The 20,703-nt window shown below is 37.4% G+C and overlaps 1 protein-coding gene across 6 annotated transcripts in view; it reads left to right on the plus strand.

The window, feature by feature from the left end:
- Positions 1-20,703, plus strand: part of ADAMTSL1 (ADAMTS like 1) — a 1,088,032-nt gene that overhangs the window by 718,461 nt on the left and 348,868 nt on the right. For 5 of the 6 annotated variants that reach the window (XM_008254434.5, XM_008254437.5, XM_089317536.1 and 2 more), the window contains one exon: positions 15,536-15,772. In XM_008254434.5, the coding sequence (XP_008252656.4) occupies positions 15,536-15,772 (237 nt within the window). Of the gene's footprint in view, positions 1-15,535; positions 15,773-20,703 lie in introns of those variants that run through there. The other variant, XM_089317537.1, reaches the window with a different exon arrangement.

The raw sequence follows: 20,703 nt of genomic DNA on the forward strand, positions 1-20,703 counted from the left end.
GTCATTGTCAACTGACTTCTAACTTCTGAAGTTGCTGTTGAGAAGCCAGTTTTGCTCTAATTGTTCTCCCTTTATATTTTCTCTCTGACATCTTTAATTTATGTTGACATCCTCTAGTTAACTGTTATTTGTGTAGGAATGAGTCACTTATTTATCCTATTTGATTCTTATTGCACTTCTGATTCTGAGGCTTTGTATTTTTAATTATTCTAAAAAATTCTCTAAACTATGTTTATATATAATTCACATTTCTTATTCTGTTGTTCATGCTTTATGTATCCTTTATTCTCTCTGCTGCATTTTCTATAATTTCTTCAACACTCTCTTTTATTTAGCAATTTGTTTCTACAAATTGTATCTAATAAGCTTTTTATTCCACCTATTGAGTTCCTAGAAACATTTATATTTTTATTTACATGAGTTCTGCTTGGATCTTTTTCAAAATGTACATAAGAACACCTGCTGTCCATTAATTGTTTCAATATTATTGAATTTTTTATTTGAAAGGGAGTGAGGGAGAGAGGGAGAGATAGAGAGATTGAGTGATTGATTGATTTTGAGATTTCCATTTCCTGGTTAAATCCCTAAATTCCCACAACAGCCAAGACTGGGTCAGACCAAAGCCAGGAGCCAGGAACTCAGTCTAAGTATCCAACATAGGTGGCAGAGGCCCAACTATGTAATCTGCTGCTGCCCAGGGTACATATCAGAATGAAGCTGGAATCAGGAGCACAGAGCCAGGACTTGAACCCAGGCACTGTAATATGGGATACACACAACCCAAATGGTGTCTCAACTTCCAGACTAAATGCCTGTTTCTCAATATTATTTTCACAAAAATTTTGATAAGCACTTTAGATTTTCTTATATTGTATCTGACATTTACTATCAGAATTTTTTGTAGGTCTAACTTTGTTTCTGCTGTCTCATTTTCATGGCCCCTCATTTCCTCATGTTTTATGATATTCCTTTGCGCTTTCATGATTTTTGACATTTAAGAGGGTATTCATTGTGATCTGGGTCATATATACAAGATACACTTGCAGAGAATTTACATTGACTTTTGAAAAAGATGATGTTTAAATGGGATAGTGACCCAAAGCTAACCCAAGACTATTATAAAACAGATTCTCCACTGTCTACTCAAGTGAGTGTGTCCCACACCATCATAAATCCACTTGTTAGAAATGACTTTTACTTCCCTACTTCACCAATAGCTAGCTTGAGATAGGCAGATTTTTTCTCTATCTGGATCCAAGTGGGAATTTTGGTGTGGTTTTATTGGCTTGTTTCTTTGTATCAGTACATTTTATTTTTCAAATAAACTTTATTTTTTCAGTGTAGTTTTAGGATCAAAGAAAAATGGAGTAGAAAATAAAGTTCTCATAAACCCCCTGCCCTCTACATGCATAGCCTTCTGATTATCAACTTCCCCAACCAGAGTAATACCTTTATTGTAATTGATGAACTCACATTGCCAGTCATTACCACCCAAAGTCCAGAGTTTACGTAGGGTTCCCGCTTTTCTTATTTCTTTTGTGTGTTTTCAAAAATGTGTAATGACATTCAGGATACTTAAAAATGTGGAAAATGGAAATAAATTGTAAGTTTATTTTGTAGTAAAAGCTGTTGAAATCTGTGCATAGTTTTTTCATAATATGCATTTTTGTGGACTTTTTGAATGTCCCTCATAATTGTCTATCCACCAGCATAGTGTCATACAGAGCTGTCCCACAACCCTGAAAACTCTGTGACCCACTATTCATCTCTTTTCCCCTTGAACCATGGCAGTCACTACTCTTCTTAACTTTCTCTACAATTTGGCCTGTTCTAGATGAGTGGGTTTTTTTCTTACTTTACTCTTTATCTGAGGATTTGCCTCAGTGTTTGGCATTGTAAATCAATCTTGATCCTCTTGGAGAGCTTCAGTCCATAGACTTTATCTCCTCCTTCTTCCTGTTCTTAAGAATCTAGTAAAAAGGAAAATCCTAAACAACTAGCAACCAACAGACCCTTAAGAACCAACTTCCATCAACTCTGCTCTGGATTCATGTTCCCATTAGTTTTTGGTATCAGAGGAATCTTCCTTACCAGTTCAGTTATGTATTTAACAATTTTTACATTTTTATTTTTTATTTAGTCTACTTTTAGATGATCTGTAATGTTAAGCATTCTCAGACTACCTAGTCTAATGAATTGTCACAAGGGGAAGTCCCTTCATTTGTTATTTGACATATATTATGATGCATACATTTAATGCCTGGCTTGGACTAGACCCTTGGCATATAGCATAGCCTCATGCTTTCATTGTTATGGAAGACACAGAAAGAAAAACCAACAATGTGGCAAGTTCATCCCAGAGGGATTTGCCTCACACAGGCTGAAGAGATGGAGTTGGGGAGGGAGCCCAACAAATGATACTTGACCTCCAAAAGAATTGAAAGAATCGGAAAGGGGAATCTGAGGATATTGGCTGATGTCAGCCAGAGTAGCAAAGCACAGAGAGTGACAAGTATTCCAATGCAGAGTGTGGGCTGGATGAAATGAAATGAGGAGAAATGAAGCTAGAAAATAGGCAGAGTTATACTTTCCTGCAGAAACGTTCTGTGGTATTTTTGGCATTGCCACACCATATTGAAAAAAGGAAACACACAGAAATGACTGAAATGGTTTTGTCTCAGGATCTGTAAGTATTACAAGGACATGTCAAAGAGTTCGTGGAAAATGAAGTGAAAAGATTAGTTTCTTTTGGTACAAATAAAATTTGAAGTCCACACCTAGTTTTATCATAACACACATTTTCATGAACTTTTTGAAGACCCCTCATACTGATGATCTGAGGGCAAAAAACAGTTTTGGCATTCTTTTTTCTTTGCTACTTTTCCCAGATTCAACCTTTAGGGGAGACACAATAGGAAAAAATGTTGAATTTATCCAAAAATAATCCTCCCTTTTGAATTTTCTGCAACTTTGCCTGTAATTATACCATTAGAATGAAGCATGGTTTATGGTCTCCAGCATCTGTCTTCTCATATTACATTGTAAGCATCATGAAGGGAAGGACCACAAATGACTTCTTACTGTAGGCTAGTGCTTGGTAAGTGTCTGTTGTTTGAACACATTAGTTTACAGTCATCAAGAGTGAATTCGTAAAAAGCTTTATTAGTGATGGAAACCTAACTCTTGATAAGTTTATTCAGTTTGCTTTCTTCTGTACTCTTACCTATGTGCAACCTACTGAAAGAAATGGAGCTTTAACAGAAAGAAGAAAGGAATATTAACTTAGGAGCATACCACTCCACATGTCCAAGCTGGTCTGAGGCTAAGCTTTAAGATTCAAAGGATGACCTAAAAACACTCAGTTTTGGAAATCAGAAAACACATTTCTCTAATTCTTTTCTAGTTTCTTAAAGTGTATTCATGCTCCAAGATCAACAAACTTAGAAGTATGAGCACATATGAATAAAGTTGAATGTTGTCATCCATAAACTTATAACCCAGTACATTTGGCACATGATATTACTGAATTAGACTCATATGTTAAGATATTCATAAAAGTCACTTTGATTAAATAAAGTAGTTCTAGAGGCAGCAAGCATGGGTCCTAACATTTGATTTGGAAAATGTTGTGACCATACCTATGATGAAACTCTTAGAAACCTGTGGATACTTTTTTTATAGGATCATAAAATGTTGTATTGACCATAAGCTTAGGTGTATACAATATGGATTCTGATCTAGTGATATTAAAGACACTAGAGAATGAAGTGGGGGGGATAGGGTCATTAAACTCTTTCTACTCGGCCCACAGTAATCCCATCTCTTTCCCCTCGTGCCAATGTCTATAAAGATAAAACTAGACCATCTTCACTGGTATCCTAGGAAGGTCTGAGCATTCTTATTTCCTCTGTTTTGAAAATGTGACATAAGATATTGTCCTATCGCTTGACAGGAGGATTTGCATTAGTGGTCAGGATGACAGGAATCCAAGAGAGGAAAGCCATTAGTCCACTTCATGGGTTGGCAAATGGATGATTTTCTCTTGCACCCAATTGACTTGGAGCCTTCTCCCAGTTGAGAAGTATTTCTAGTCCTAGTACAATTCTTCAGTAAATTGATTGCATAGTGAAAGTGATTCAAAAGGGAGCCTGAGCTTGACTTTGCAAGAACTGACCCAGATTAACCTTAAATTGTTTGCTACACAAATTTTATAGGACGAGTGCCCAGGGGTATTTCATTTATGTTCCTGTATTAGTTGCTTTTAAAAAGCAATATTGATTAGATACAGCACCCAGGAAAACATACAGCATTGGCAGGACCCCTTGATAGCCAAAAAAAAGTTAAGCTGCAGGAACATCAGGTGGTTTGTTAAGAGGTTGGGAAGGACAGATGGTAAAGAGAGAATGCTAGGGTCTATCCAAACTGTCTCACATGGCATTTGTGCTAGATAATGTATTTTTCTATTTTTCTTATATGTGACTAATATGAGAACTTCCCAGTTCCAGGAAGCAACTCTGGTCTCCATATTTGTACTCTGTTACAACCTATCAAGCTCACCCTTTGCCACTTATAAATAGAAGTACAAAGAACTTGTTTTGCAACACTCCCAAGCAGTGGTGACTGCTGAAGTATTTATCTAAAACTCCTCTACACTAGTCTTTCCCCAACCTGACTCTCTGCCACAAATATTTTGTTAATTGCAATCTGAGAACAAAATATTGTATAGTTATGTGCTTATTAAAATGAAATAGCATGCCCTGTTAGAAAAAGGGTAACAAATTACCTCCTTCTCATATGCTAATTTTTGGAAAGGGACGAGAACACTTATTTTTGACTAGAATAAAAAAATATTAAAAATCAGAAATGCTGACTGAAGCAAAGATACTGCTAAATTGAATCTAATTCAAAGAAAAAGACTAAAAATAATAAAAAGCCTCAAGCAATGAATATTTTCAAAATTGAGAGAATTTAAGAGTCTAACATGATAAACTACAACCAGTCTTACAAATACCTCTGGGGAATGAGATTCCAAAAGTCTGCATTGTTCAAAGGAGAAAAAAAATAAAATTACTGAAATAAAAGTTACCCAAAGGGGGAAAAGCATGAACTGTTAATATGAAATGTTTTAAATGTTTTTACATAGATCAGTTCTCAGGTGCCTGCAGGCATTAAAAACTACCCAGGCAAAGCATTTGTTTGCAAATAGAAAGCTATAGGAGCTAGTAGTATTGTGCTGATGATTTGTTGTATCTTCCATTTTGTATTTCTCCTATTTGGACCTGAAGAAATATGCTTCTATCTGTACCTGAGGAACAGCAGATTAAACCTGTTAAATAAACCAGTAACTAGTACATCCATAGAAGACAGATAGAAGGGCACATCCAAAACTTTGAACATGTGAGAGAGATTCCATATTATTTTACAGGGTCACAAAGTTGTAAGGATACTATTTTGTTGACCATGAGGCTTACCCACAATAAGTGATTAAGATACTGATTAGTTTTCATAGATACTCATTTCCTTTGAATATATTATTTTTCTAAAAGTACTGAGAGTATAGGCTGGGGTGGCAAGGTTGTGGCAAATAATAGAATGATAAAATATAAATGATAAAAATATAAAATGATAAAATTTGGCATTTTGTGCCAGCAAAAACAAAAGAGAGAACAGGACAAAAACTTTAAAACTTTATCTAACATGGATTGAAATATGGTATTCCAAGCCATTTAATTCTGGTTTGAAAAATCTTTTGGCTTTTTTATAAAGGAGGAAAAGTGAGCCAAGAATGGTCTTTGCCTACTATGGCACCACTCTCCAAAATCCACCCCAGTTTCTGTTCTTTGCACTCATAGTGATGTGTTAGGGATTTAAATATTATGTTCTTGAAATATAATAGAACTGTATCCATACAGACTGTCTAGACAGGGCAGGGACTATGTCTGTTTAATTTCATTTTACATAGCAGCTAGCAGTCTTGCACAAATAAATGCTTTTGATGATGATGTTGATGTTAGTATAAGCAGGTGGCCAAAATTTGGCGGATAAAACTGAGTACCTTAATGTTAGCACTTTATAGTGCATGTATATAACACGAAGTGTTATATAAAATTTACAAATGTCTGGCTATTTTTGAATAATAAATGAGTTCAGCACATTTCATGCTGTCTAATATTGCCCTATTAAATTTGTTTACATGGGGGAGGAAATATCAATCTGCCTATTCAGAAAATAGGCAAGACTCTCTGCTCAATTTTCCCAGTGTCTGAAATGTTTAGATTTCTTTTAACTTTTTAACAAAAAAAAGAAAAATGAGATGTTCCATTAATTATAAAACCATCATGATTTAAATTCTTAAAAGATTTCAGAAAAGAGAATCAGAGTTTCCACAATGAAAAATATGACCTCTGTTTCATTTATTTAACATGTGGGCCAGTTATCCCTTCAACAAATCGACCTGGTATACAGCAGCAAGCCAAATAGTCAATTTCTGTCTTTTTTGGAGGTCAGACCTTAATGGAAAGAGACAGACAATAAAATGTCAGCATAATGCATAAGTAATTTATATGGTACACTTGATGGTGATTAAGTGTTAGGGACAAGAGGAACGTTGAGCAGGATAAAGAGAACTCAATGGCAATAGGGTTGCCATTTACATCATCAGGGCCAGCCTCATTGAGAGGGTGTTCTTTGGGCAAAGACTTGGTGGAGTTGATGTAATTTGCTACTAGAATCTGGGAAGAGAGAATTTCAGGCAGAGGCAATAAGATAAGGGAAGTGTCCTAAAGGAGTGTTCCTGAGGTGTTCAAGAGGTAGCAGTGAGTAGAGATGACTAGAGCCAAGTCAGCCAGGAAAGCAGGCTGTGATAGGCCAACAGGATGGTCTCTCAGACGAGGATTTGGGCTTTTAAGCTGAGTCAAGTGAGGAGCTATCACAGTTGTAGCAGAAAAGTGACATCATCTGCTTTAAGCTTTAATAAGCTCATTCTAGCTGGTGTGTTGACAGAAGCCTCTAGGCGAGCAAGAGCAGGAGGGAGATCAATTAGGGAACTGCTACAGGAATGCAGGAAGGTGTGATGGTGGTTTGGACTTGCTTGTGGTCAGATGCAGCATACTTTTGTGTATTGAACTCCACCTCTTGTGAATTGGATGTGGGAAGCAAAGATGATTCTGAGAGAGCAGTTCTCAAAGTGTGCTTTTTACCGAACCAGCAACTTCAGCCACTTCTGGGAATCGCTTGAAATGCAAATTCCTGGACCTCACCCCAGATCTATTGAAATATAAACTCTGATAGGTGAGACGCCAGCAATCTTGTGTTCTATCAAGCCCTCCAGGTAATGTTCATACATGTTTAAGTTTGAGAACTACTACTATAAGGTTTTTGTCCAAAAAAATAAAAATAGTCGAGTTGACATTAACTGGAATGGGGAATTGAGCAAAGGGAACAGAATCAGTGGGACAGCGGGAAAGAACATGAGTCTAGGTTTCTCATGAACTGTTGATATCTTAGAAATACAGAAGATGAGTAAGCAATTGTATGTAATCATCCCTTGGTATCCATGGGGGATTTGTTCTAGGACCCCTTTGGGGTACCCAAATCCACTGGTGCTTGTATCCCTTATGTAAGATAGTACACAGTATTTACACATAATCTATGTATATTCTCCCATTATCTTGAGATCACTTATAAAGTATAATAAAATCTAAATGTTATGTTAGGGGTTTTTATATTGTATTGTTTAGGGAGTAATACAAGAAAAAAGAATCTATACATATTCATTGCAGATGCAATTTTTTTCAAGTATTTTCAATCCATGGTTTGTGGAATCCTTAAATGTGGACCCTGCAGATACCAAGGGCCAACTGTGTACAGACTTAGAATTCGAGAGAGAGGGGTTCTGACTTGGAAATAGAAACTGAAGCATTGGTTATGTTTCTGAGAATAAAACATCATAATAGATTGGGAAGTATTAAGGGATATTTACTGTTCAGTGGTTTCACCTTACTTTGAATTAAAGAAACAGAAAGTCCAAGTAATAAGACCAATATAAATAAAAGAAGTAACCTACCATTTACATAAATGTGCTAGGAAATTTGAGTGCTTTAATGAAATATTTTCTAGATCCTCCATCCATTTATTTCTATAATAAATTTCTATGGAACATTTTAGGGTCACCTTTTCCTGTTGTAGCATCAATAAATTGAGATTCCTAATATTTCAGGGGTAAAATGATATTTTATAAAGTCTTGAGATAGAGGATAAAGCTCTTTTTTTAAAATATTTTATTTATTTATTTGAAAGTCAGAGTTACACAGAGAGAAGAGAGGCAGAGAGAGGTCTTCCATCCAATGGTTCAGTCCCCAATTGGCCTCAAAGGCCGGAGCTGCATTGATCCAAAGCCAGGAGCCAAGAGCTTCTTCCGGGTCTCCCACGTGGGTGCAGGGGCCCAAGGACTTGGGCCATCTTCTACTGCTTTCCCAGGCCATAGCAGAGAACTGCATTGGAAGTGGAACAGCCAGGTCTCAAACTGGTGCCCATATGGGATGCCAGCACTTCAGGCCAGGGTATTAACCTGATGCGCCATAGCGTTGGCCCCAAGGATAAAGTTCTCATTATATTTTTATCTTAAAGTGGTGGCCCAAAATTGAAAAAGAATAGATGATGCCTTACTAAGCAATTCTAATTTTTGTTTTCTTGAACAGAAAGTTCTGTGAAGGACAGGCATTAGCACAATATGGAGAGATGGTATATAGTTTAAAACAGTTCCAGAAAAGAGAAATTGTGGTCAGAAGGACAGATTTTTCTTTTAATGATTTATTTATTTGAAAGGCAGAGCAACACAAAGAGAGGGAGAGACCAAGGCTGAAGCCAGGAGCCAGGAATTCCATCCTTGTATACTGCACGGGTGGCAGTGCCCAAGCACCCAAGCCATACTCTGCTATCTTCCCAGTCACATTAGCAGGAAGCTAGCTTATAGGCAGAGCAGCCAGGGCTTAAACCAGCTCTTAAATTTAGGGGTTCCAGTATCAGAAGTGGTGGTTTAACCCACTGCACCACAATCTCAGCCCCAGGATCAATTTCTTTTAGTTACTACAGTGCATATGGCCATCATCTGAAATTAGTTTCTAGTGTTTTTTTTTTTTAATATATACTATCAGCTATTAATGTCAACTTTACAAATAAAAGCATAGAAACATAGACTTAGCATATTTGTAACATGGCACTCATATAATGAATTAAATGAAACAGAAAATAACAGACTAGTTCAACTACTGAATTTTAAGAGCAAAGGTAAAACAGAGATCCCCCCTAAAAGGAAAATGTCTCCTCTAAAAAGAATGAAAATAAAAATTAATGCTTTTCCTGACCATGAATCCATAGTCTGTATATTTTTCCAAAAGCATTTTAAAGGCCTTTTATATGCTGCCACCTTAGTTGCTGAGATAGCATCTTTTACATTTTGCCCAATGACTACACTCTGGGAAGCTGACCTTTCACTGTCCCCTAGTGTAATCTGATCTACCTGTCATCATCAGGGGACATCTGGGATCCATCTTATCTTTCCCACTGGCTAGTTGATTAATCAGAAAATGTTTTGAATTGGATTCATATATGGCAGAACTCCATGGACTTTCTGAATTAATTATATTGGGAGCAAATAAAAGGTCATATTTTATTTTTATTCTTTTAACCAAGAGAGTTAGGATATAGCTTGGATAGAGTACTTAAAACTGGAGAGAAAAACTATTGTATCAAGTGACTAAATACAGGAATTCATAGGGTCATCTGATTATTTCAGAGAAAAAACACATTGTTTTAGACTCTGACACATAGCTGTCAACCCACAGGTGTATTAGCGCTTGTTGGAAAGAGGCAGGAGATCAGGGGGAGCATAGAACAGATTGCTTTCTCTTGTTTCCTTTCCACTTGATGGCGATTCTGGAGATAGAAGGGTCTAGAAGTTGGGGTCCTTTCCTATACTATGATTTGTTTTTTTGCCATATTCTTGGCAAGGATGGTGGTAAGATTATTTGGCTCAAATAGCCACTAGACTTGTTAGTAATGTTGTCTTTACCTTACTGCCTACAAGCCATGTTCAGTGCAAAAATATATAAAGCATAATTTATTTTAGTCTTGATTTGAAGTATTCCATTTGAAAGTTTATTATTCCTATCACTAATATTTATGAGAGCAGAAATCTCACATTGTAGCAGTTCAGCATATTCTACATCAGTATACCTTTGGGAAAACCACCCCTCATCCTCATGGTCACAACAGATGACTTGTGGTACCTATCATAAGCAGCTCTCCAGAAGCTGCTATTTCAAAGATAATGCAAAGGAAGTATAGTAGTTTCATGGACCAATGAAAAACTAAAAACTCTTATATGGCAAATGTCTATACAAATATTATTATTATTATTATTATTACTCAGTTGCTTGTGGAAGAAGAGGATACAATGACTGTGCTTGAGTTTCCACCCCTGCAGCTGGATGATCCCAGCTGTTTTAGGCTTTCAATGAGTATCTTGAGCTATGTTTAAGATGTTTTGGGTTCAAACAAAGAGTGCTTTGCCAAATCCTTCTTCCCTTAATTTTTAAACAAGAGTATTTCAAGGGAAATTTGATTCATATGTTTCTGATTCATTTACACTTAAATCATCAAAATGTTATTTTGTAAGAGCTATTTGATGTCCAAGAAGCTTTCTGAACCTGTTTTATAAGTCTTCTTAAGTCCTTTTCTTAAAATAGGAAGTTGCATTTTGCCAAGTACAAACAAATTCAAACATTAGAAAGGTTCAAATTCAGGTTCCAACTTTGAACTCCAGGATTTAAGTGCATTTGCAACTTTACAAAATATATTTTCCTACCTCTACAAAATAGGGGTAAAAGGAAAGACAGTAATAATAAGAGTGAAGATACTGGTGAACGTTATTATCCTCAGAGATATTTCTCCAGTTTGGAAAGATCTCCACATCTAAAGTAGGTGTTCTCAAAGCCATTACATAAAAGTTCGCTGCAAACAAAAATGACTGTCTGCATTGCATGCTGGTTCTCAATACGTCCAGATATGTTTACTGCTTTTTTCCACAGAAAAGAAGACCTAAAGGTCTTTTAACTTCATGTTTTGCTAGTTATATCCTTGACTGCTTTTGAGTTTTATTCATTTTAGGAGAGATGGGAAGAATCAACACATTTTGTCAAACCAAAGGGCTCACTCCTGAGAGACTCTGGAGCTTTGTACCATCTGTACCTGATGTAGCATCATTGATTTTTTTTTTAAACTTTTATTTAATGAATATAAATTTCCAAAGTGTGGGGAGCAACTCGGACTAGACTAAGTTACTGGAATTAAGACTTATTCTATGCATCTGCTTTCCCACAATATGGCGCTGAGAAGGGAGAAACAGCTTCTACACAGCTGCCTCCAGTTCAACCAATAAATTGTAGGACCTGCTCCTGATTGGAGGAGAGCAGCGTACTCGGCGTGTGGATAGCAGAGTTGGGATTGGTGGAAGAGGACTATAAAGGAGGAGAAAGACAACATGCACCAGGAACATCTAAGAGGAATATCTATCTGAAGGAACACCTGTGCAGCCCCCGAGAGAGCCGGCCGGCGGTGTGCCGCTCCCCCGTGGAAGTGGGGAATGTGGCAGGGGGAACCGCCCTTCCACGGAGGTGGAAGGGATGGTAGCCAACCCGGGAAGAACCAGCAGCAAACCCAGGGAGGACCGAGCAGACGAAAGAACAGCGCAGGGTCCTGTGTCGTTCCTCCACGAAGAGGGGGAGCGACACCAAAGTATGACTTATGGATTACAATGGCTTCCCCCCCATACCGTCCCTCCCACCCACAACCCTCCCCTTTCCCACTCCCTCTCCCCTTCCATTCACATCAAGATTCATTTTCGATTATCTTATTAACTGAAATGTGATCCCTGTTAAACATAAGAGTGGGAATAAGAGAGGGAAGAGATGTATAATTTGGGGCATGCTCGGGCTGACTTGCCCCAATTGGTAGAGTTGGAAACATACCAGGGGATTCCAATTCAATCCCATCAAGGTGGCATGTGCCAATGCCATCTCACTACTCCAAGTGATCAATTTCAGTTCACAATTGATCATAATGAAAGGACTAAGAGTCAAAGGGAGCACATAAACAAGTCTAGTATCTGCTAACACCAACTGATAGAATAAATAAAGGGAAGAGTGATCCAACATGGGAAGTGAGATACTCAGCAGACTCATAGAATGGAGGATGTCCTAAATAGCACTCTGGCCTCAGAATCAGCCCTAAAGGCACTCGGATCTGGCTGAAAAGCCCATGAGAGTATTTCAGGCATGGAAAGCCAAGACATTCTGGCAAAAAGATCTCTGTGAGTGAGATCCCAGTGGAAAGAACAGGTCTTCAAAGAGGGAGGTGCCTTTCTCTGAAGGGAGGAGAGAACCTCCACTTTGACTATGACCGTGTCTAAACAAGATAAGAGTAGGAGAACTCAAGGGGCTTCCATAGCCTTGGAAACTCATAACTGGTACATAGGGAGATTACTGATGCCATAAACAGGAGTGTCAATTTGTAAAGTCAACAACAGGAGTCACTGTGCACTTACTCCTCATGTAGGATCTCTGTCCTTAACGTGCTGTACACTGAGGCTTAATGCTATAACGAGTACTCAAACAGTATATTTCACTTTGTGTTTCTATGGGGGTGCAAACGACTGAAATCTTTACTTAATGTACACTAAACTGATCTTCTGTAAAAAAAAAAAAAAAAAAGAAAAAAAGAAAGAAATTATCAATTCCCAACTTGAAACTCACTGGGATTAAACATGACAATAGGTCTGATCTGATTTCATCATCATTTAAAAAAAATCATCTATTATTTTTCACTTTATGTTTCTGTGTGGGAGCAAACTGTTGAAATACTTACTTAAGGTATACTAAGCTGATCTTCTGTATATTAAGATAATCGAAAATGAATCTTGATGTGAATGGAAGGGGAGAGGGAGTGGGAAAGGGGAGGGTTGTGGGTGGGAGGGACGGTATGGGGGGGGAAGCCATTGTAACACATGAGTCGTACTTTGGAAATTTATATTCATTAAATAAAAGATTAAAAAAAAAATAAAAAAATAAAGAAATTTGCGTTAAAGACAAACATGAAAAAAAAAAAGATTCATTTTCGATTATCTTAATATACAGAAGATCAGCTTAGTATACATTAAGTAAGGATTTCAACAGTTTCCTCCCACACAGAAACATAAAGTGAAAAATAATAGATGATTTTTTTTTAAATGATGATGAAATCAGAGCAGACCTATTGTCATGTTTAATCCCAGTGAGAGTCAAGTTGGGAATTGATAATTTCTTTTTTTTTTTTTTTTTTTACAGAGGATCAGTTTAGTATGCATTAAGTAGAGATTTCAACAGTTTGCACCCCCATAGAAACACAAAGTGAATTATATTGTTTGAGTACTCGTTATAGCATTAAATCTCAATGCACAGCACATTAAGGACAGAGATCCTACATGAGGAGTAAGTGCACAGTGACTCCTGTTGTTGACTTTACCAATTGACACTCCTGTCTATGGCATCAGTAATCTCCCTATGCTCCAGTCATGAGTTTCCAAGGCTATGGAAGCCCTCTGAGTTCTCCGACTCTTGTCTTGTTTAGACAAGGTCATAGTCAAAGTGGAGGTTCTCTCCTCCCTTCAGAGAAAGGTACCTCCTTCTTTAGCATCATTGATTTTAAAATGTGATTGATGCTGCTTTGTTGGAATTAGGAAGATAGAAAATTATATCTGGTTCACACTAAAAGGACTTAGTTGCACTTTACCTTTATTAAGACAAAGGTGATCCAGCCTGACCCTGGGATTCCCTTGTAGCTGGTTCACTTATATTGTAGAAAACAGTAGATTAATTATGAGAGGTATTTGGGGTTGTTCCTAATAATTTTCTCCATATTCTTGTACATTACCTCTTCTGTGCTGCTTATTAATCCGGTGACTCTTGAAAATCGGAGAGGTGTTATGCAAATTAATTAATTAATTAATTAAATTATCAGTTCCACAGTGGAAATCCCCTTGCGATGACCACCAGGCAAACATTGTAGATCATAGAAAGTGAGATTTATCAAAACTACTAAGCTGGGCCAGCGCTGTGGTGCAGTTAGTTAACGCCCTAGCCTGAGCGCCAGCATCCCACATGGGTGCCGGTTTGAGACCTGGCTGTTCTACTTCCAATGCAGTTCTTTGCTATGGCCTGGGAAAGCAGTAGAAGATGGCCCAAGTCCTTGGGCCCCTGCACCCACGTGGGAGACCCAGAAGAAGCTCCTGGCTCCTGGCTTCTGATCTGTGCAGCTCTCCGGCCGTTGTGGCCAATTGGGGAATGAACCATTGGATAGAAGACCTCTTTCTCTCTCTTTCTGTCTCTCCTCTCTCTCTGTGTAACTCTGACTTTCAAATAAATAAATAAATCTTAAAAAAAAAAAAAAACCAAGCAAGGGAAAGAACATTTTGACAGAGACTTCGTAGTGTGTCAGGTGGGAAAATTTCGGAAAGTGTACATGTCAAGTATGGGGGGTGCGGTTCACTACAAAGTTATTTTAGTGCAGAAGTTAGGAAGTGAGATCTAAGCAGATATTGATAGAATTTGTAAACTAGGTCAAGTCTTGTCTTTGGAATGAGTCAATGAAGAGGTAATATTAAATAGTTCATCTGTGTTCTTATCTTAGAACAGATGGAACAGTCCCTTAGAGCAGTTCCTTTCAGGTTAACACACTTAAATTTGGCTTATGTAGCCTGTCATGGTTTGAAACAATTTACCTGTTTTGTAATTCATAGCATGGATTTGCAGGTTGTATTTTTTGTTTGTTTCTCATAATAAAGAAGCATATATCATGTATAACACAGACATGTATTATCTATTTATGGATCTTTTTCAAAGATTTTAAATTGTATCCCATCACTTAAGAAACTATTAAGTTGTCAATTTTTTTTTTGACAGGCAGAGTGGACAGTGAGAGAGAAAGGCAGAGAGAAAGGTCTTCCTTAAGAATCACTTGAGCCACATTGAGTTCCAGCATATCTATACCTAAGTTACAGATATTATTATTTTCATTTATTACTTTCTTTTAATCAACATATCTAATACTAACAATAAAATGTCCTTGAGATCTTACATTTCATGTTCATCATAAATGATTTTATGTTCTTCCTAAACATGTATCTGTTTATACATCAGCTTACCTAGGAAGAAAAGAATATTTTCTCTGTGAAATTCCAGAGCCTTAAATGCTACTACTGCCACTAAGGTTTCAGAACATAGTCAAGAATCCCATTTTATAAAACAGGGCAATGCTGTTCTATGAATGTTTGCTTTTAGATTCAATAATCATAGAGCATCCATGATGATACAGTAAGGTCCATCTGAAACAGCCAGGACATTTACATAGTTTTCTCAGACCTAAGCAAACCACATTGCTGGCCCAGGTTTCTGTGTGGGGCTGTCCTCTTAACCTTATCCTGCCTGCCTTTCTTCTCCAGGACTGCCCACCAGAAGCAGGTGATTTCCGGGCTCAGCAATGCTCAGCTCATAACGATGTCAAGCACCATGGCCAATTTTATGAATGGCTTCCTGTGTCTAATGACCCGGACAACCCGTGTTCACTCAAGTGCCAAGCCAAAGGAACGACCTTGATTGTTGAACTAGCACCGAAAGTCTTGGATGGTACCCGTTGCTATACAGAATCTCTGGATATGTGCATCAGTGGTTTATGCCAAGTAAGTGCAGATTTCTTTTCTTCCATTTGTCTAGAAGGTTGTAGCAGTTTTACCATCTGAATCACTCGCTGTTACCCTTCCTACAATTTATAAATGGTGACAGATTTGAACCTTAAGGCTGAATTTTGCTGAAAAGTATGATTGTTATATTTTGTATTAAGGAAAAGTGGATTAGAGTTTCTTTTTCTTTTCAGAGTGTCACTTGAATATGGTTAAATAAAAAATCTTGAATATTATGTATTACTTATGTACTAGACTTTGAAATTGCCTCTAACTAGATTTTGTGTGTATGCATGTGTGTGCATGTTTGTTTGCAGGCATTAATTTTCATTTACCTAGAACTTCAAAATAATTCAGATAAAACTAAAGTCTCCAATCACACTACAAGAGAACTTGTTTCTCCTTTGTTCTAACCCCCATTGTGTTGAAAAAATAGACAAATGGTAGAGAAAGGTTTGGCTATGTCATCTAAATCAAATTTAAGAAGGTAAATCTTTAAAGCAAGATAGCAAAAAACGTTTGATTTCTAAGGAAAACTTACAAATGACCAATGAGTACATGAAAAAATGCTAATCGCCAGAGAAATAAAAATCAAAACTACGATGAAATACCACCCCAAACCACTAAGACTGATTACCAAAATCATAAAAAATAAGTAAGTAAAAATAAAAACAAGTATTGGTGAGGATGTGGAGAAAAGGGAATCCATACACACTATTGATGGAAATGTGGAAAATAGTATGGAGATTCTTGCAAAACTAAAAAAAGAACAACCATATGATCCAGGAATTCCACTCCTATACATATATGCAAGAAAAATAAAATCCATTAAGAGACAACCACATGCCCATGTTTATTGTAGACAAGAAATGGAAACAACATAAGTGTTCAGCCACTAATGAATGGATAAAGAAAATGTAGTATATATATACAATTGGCTATTACTCATCCATTAAAATGGTGCTATCTCATCACTTTAAATAACATGAATAGAACCAGAGGTCATTACCTTATGTGAAATAAGCCAAGCATAGAAAGACAAATATCAGATGATCTCACTTATATACATAGTCTAAAAACAGATGATCTCACAAAATGTGGGGAATGGAGAATGGTTGATATGTACTAGGTTATAGCAAGACAGGAGTAAGAAGCTCTGGAATTCTATTACACAGTGGGGAACTATAGATAATGTTAATGCACTATACATTTCTCTATTTAAAAAAAAACTAGAATATAGGGTTTTGAATGTTTTCACCATAAAGAAATGTTAAATACTTGAAATATGAATATACTTACAATGATTGGACATTACACAATGTACATGTGTAAGAAAACATTACATGATACTCCATACATGTTTTTAATTTTTAGGTCTACTAAAATTTTAAATATATAAGAATTACTTTAAAAAGAAATAAAAAGATTTATTTTCTGATATCAAATTATTAGTTTCCACCTTGACTAAGGAGTTAGTAAAGTGAGAAAGAGTTAGTATATTTGCCCTATAATTGCCAATTTTACTTTTAGATCTACTTTTTGGATTAGGATGATCAGCCCAGCTTTTGAAGTAAGAATCACTATTACTTTCCTCTATGCTCGTCTCGATAATACAGTCATATTTTGCAAAGTAGACATTTTGAGAATATATTCCTTTCTCAAGACAATATTGGTTGAAATGTTCTTTCTTTGGAATCTGTAATAACACAACCAGCAATATATGAAGAAGCATTAAAATATGTCTCAGTGATTTGTTGTTTCAAATTAATATAATTACTTAAAACTTATATTTGGATATAAAGGGAAAATCTATAGTCTAAATTGCTCTAAGAGAGGTAAGATGTCAAAGAAGGTTTATGAACATAAGACGGGAACATATGTAACCTTCATGAGATTTAGAATCATGAGACTGGGAAACTGGCATGAACAAACATTTCTCACATGGGAGAACAGAGATGATGTACACATAACTGAAGGGTTTTTAAAGATTTATTTATTTACTTGAAAGACAGAATGACAAAGAATGAGAGCAAGAGAGAGAGAGATAGAGAGAGAGATCAATCTTCCATTCCCTGAGCTGATTCACTCTCCAAATGACCACAACATCCAGGGCTGGGCCAGGCTGAAGCCAGGATCCTGGAACTGCATCTAGATCCTCGACATGGGTGGCAAGGGCCTAAATACTTTGGCCAGCTTCTGCTTCTTTCCCAGGTACATTAGCAGGGAGCTGGTTCAGAAGCAGAGCAGTCAGGACTCCGCTCCAGTATGGGATACCAGCATCTCAAGTGGTGACTTAATCAGCTGTGCCACAACACCAGCCCATGAAGGTCTTTATATACAAGAGACATGTAAATTTCAGATGTAAAATTGATTATAGGATTTCACTATATGGAACCTAGAAAGGACCTTAATTATGGAATGTCGCTCCCCCTCTTCGTGGAGGAACGACACTAAACCCTGCCTAGGCTTCATATCCGAGTCACGGCACCATTATGTCGCTCCCCCTCTTCGTGGAGGAACGACACAGGACCCTGTGCTGTTCTTTTGTCTGCTCGGCCCTTCCCAGGTTTGCTGCTGGTTCTTCCCGGGTTGGCTACCGACCCTTCCACCTCCGTGGAAGGGCGGTTCCTCCTGCCACATTCCCCACTTCCACGGGGGAGCGGCACACCGCCGGCCGGCTCTCTCGGGGGCTGCACAGGTGTTCCTTCAGATGTTCCCCTTAGATGTTCCTCATGCATGTTGTCTCTCTCCTCCTTTATAGTCCTCCTCCGCCAATCCTAACTCGGCTGCCCACACGCCAAGTACGCTGCTCTCCTCCAATCAGGAGCAAGTCCTACAGTTTATTGGTTGAACTGGAGGCAGCTGCATAGAAGCTGTTTCTCCCTTCTCAGCGCCATATTGTGGGAGAGCAGATGCATAGAATAAGTCCTAATTCCAGTAACTTAGTCTAGTCCGGGTTGCTCCCCACAATGGAATCTGCAAAAGCTTTGAGAATAGTAGAGAATTTTGAGGAAAGGAGTTATAGAAAACAGGCTGTATTGTAGGAAATGGTAAATAAAAGAATAATAATTTCTTATGTGTTGCTTGTTTGAGTAAAGCAAGAAAGATTTCCACTTTGTAAATGAAAAAACTAAGGACCAGAACATTTGCATGATCTTCTGAATGTTATATGCTTGGTCATGGCATAAATTCCAGGTCTCCTTATGTCTAATCCAGTGTTGTTTCTACTATATTACACTGCCAAATGAACCAAAATAAGCAAGACAGAACAGCAAATTAGGTTTGTTTCTGTTGTATGGGAGTTCGACGTGGCATTTTTTTTTTTCTGTACTATTCCTGCCAGCTGGCCTCATGTTTCTTGGCAATTGAAATGGAATCCTATCTCAACAACTAAAGAATAAATTATATATATAGTAGATGTTGAGTGATAGTGCTGGACTTTGGGTTACAAGTATAAACCTGCCTCTTTAACTTAGATTCTTATGAGTCTGACATGTTAGACTTGGGGGCAAATGTAAATTAGACCATGTTTGAAAAGAATTGTAACTTACAAATAGAAATTATGACTGGCTATTATTACTTTCTTTGTTTTGTTGGAGGAAATAATATGGTAAAGGTGATGGAAAGAACTCAGTCTGCATTTAAGCAGTAATAAGTAATTTAGTTTGGCTGGCAAGCAGGCTAACCCCCAAAGGTACACAGTAAGAAGAAAAAAGTAGATTGGGAGAAAATCACAAAGGCTTGACGGGCAGACAGGATTCCAAGTCAGAGTTTGATGGGCAAAAAGACATAATCAAAGCTCGCCTTCTGGAAGATTATTATATAAGAAGCGTGAAGTAGAAATCCCTGGAGGTAAAGAGATCAGCTAAACTGGAGGCTCCAACAGCAGCCAGAGTGTGGCCAAGCTTGAGTCTGTGCCAGGGCACTATCAGCAGAAACACAAAGGGAACTGAGTCTAAAACCAGGAAAGGATTTTCATTCTGATTATAACCGGGGCGGAGGGCAGAGAGCAATCAGTCAAATTAATCACACTCGGAGCATCAAATACTGCAACCTCTTTTGAATTTATAAGGGGTATAATTTTACATCCTTTCCACTATAACCATCATAGCCTGTGTTTTCATGATTGAAACTCGTGAATTTTATAAAACAAATGGAGGAGCAGAGGGTAACAAGATGATAGAGGAATAAAGATGGAATATTGAAATATATGCATTTTTTCTGAAGAATATGAGTGAAATTAGTTACTTGAAGTTAGAGTATCCATCATTATCTCCAAAAGGGTTTAAACATGTAAATCCCATTTTATTTAGGAAAAAAAAACCTTCATTTAGGTTGGCTCTTTCTATCAATGATTAGTATTTTCAGCCTTTGATGGAAAACAATAAGAAAACCCTTACTTTCACGTCTTTTAAAACACAGTCAGAAATCGTAATGCTAACTTAAATGTGCGGTTTTTGTGAGCAGCTTCTCCTAGTTTTCGGAAAAAAAGTCATTTCCCTGCTCTATTTTCCACTTTTCTTTCCTTTCTACCCCATTTGCTGTTAATTCTTAGCCATTTCTCTGGCTTTATTTTTGTCTCATTATAATTTTTTGTGAGATGCTTCAAATATTTTTGAGCCTAGGCATCTGTAACTTATACATGAAAAAGAAGCAAATATTTAGATTTAGATATAGTTATGCCTTGATAGAAAATGATAGCATAGCATAAGACTTACCATTCATAAGTACCAATTTATTTCAATTATATTTGTTGAAAACAAGGGCTAGTCAAAAAGGATAAAAAAAAATCTGTATTATTGGCCGGTGCCACGGCTCACTAGGCTAATCCTCCGCCTTGTGGCACCGGCACACCTGGTTCTAGTCCCGGTTAGGGTGCCGGATTCTGTCCCGGTTGCCCCTCTTCCAGGCCAGCTCTCTGCTGTGGCCAG

This window comes from Oryctolagus cuniculus, chromosome 1 (genome assembly GCF_051225735.1).
Source record: "Oryctolagus cuniculus isolate XC-2025 breed Fujian yellow rabbit chromosome 1, ASM5122573v1, whole genome shotgun sequence".
In the NCBI taxonomy this organism is placed as follows: Eukaryota; Metazoa; Chordata; class Mammalia; order Lagomorpha; family Leporidae; genus Oryctolagus; species Oryctolagus cuniculus.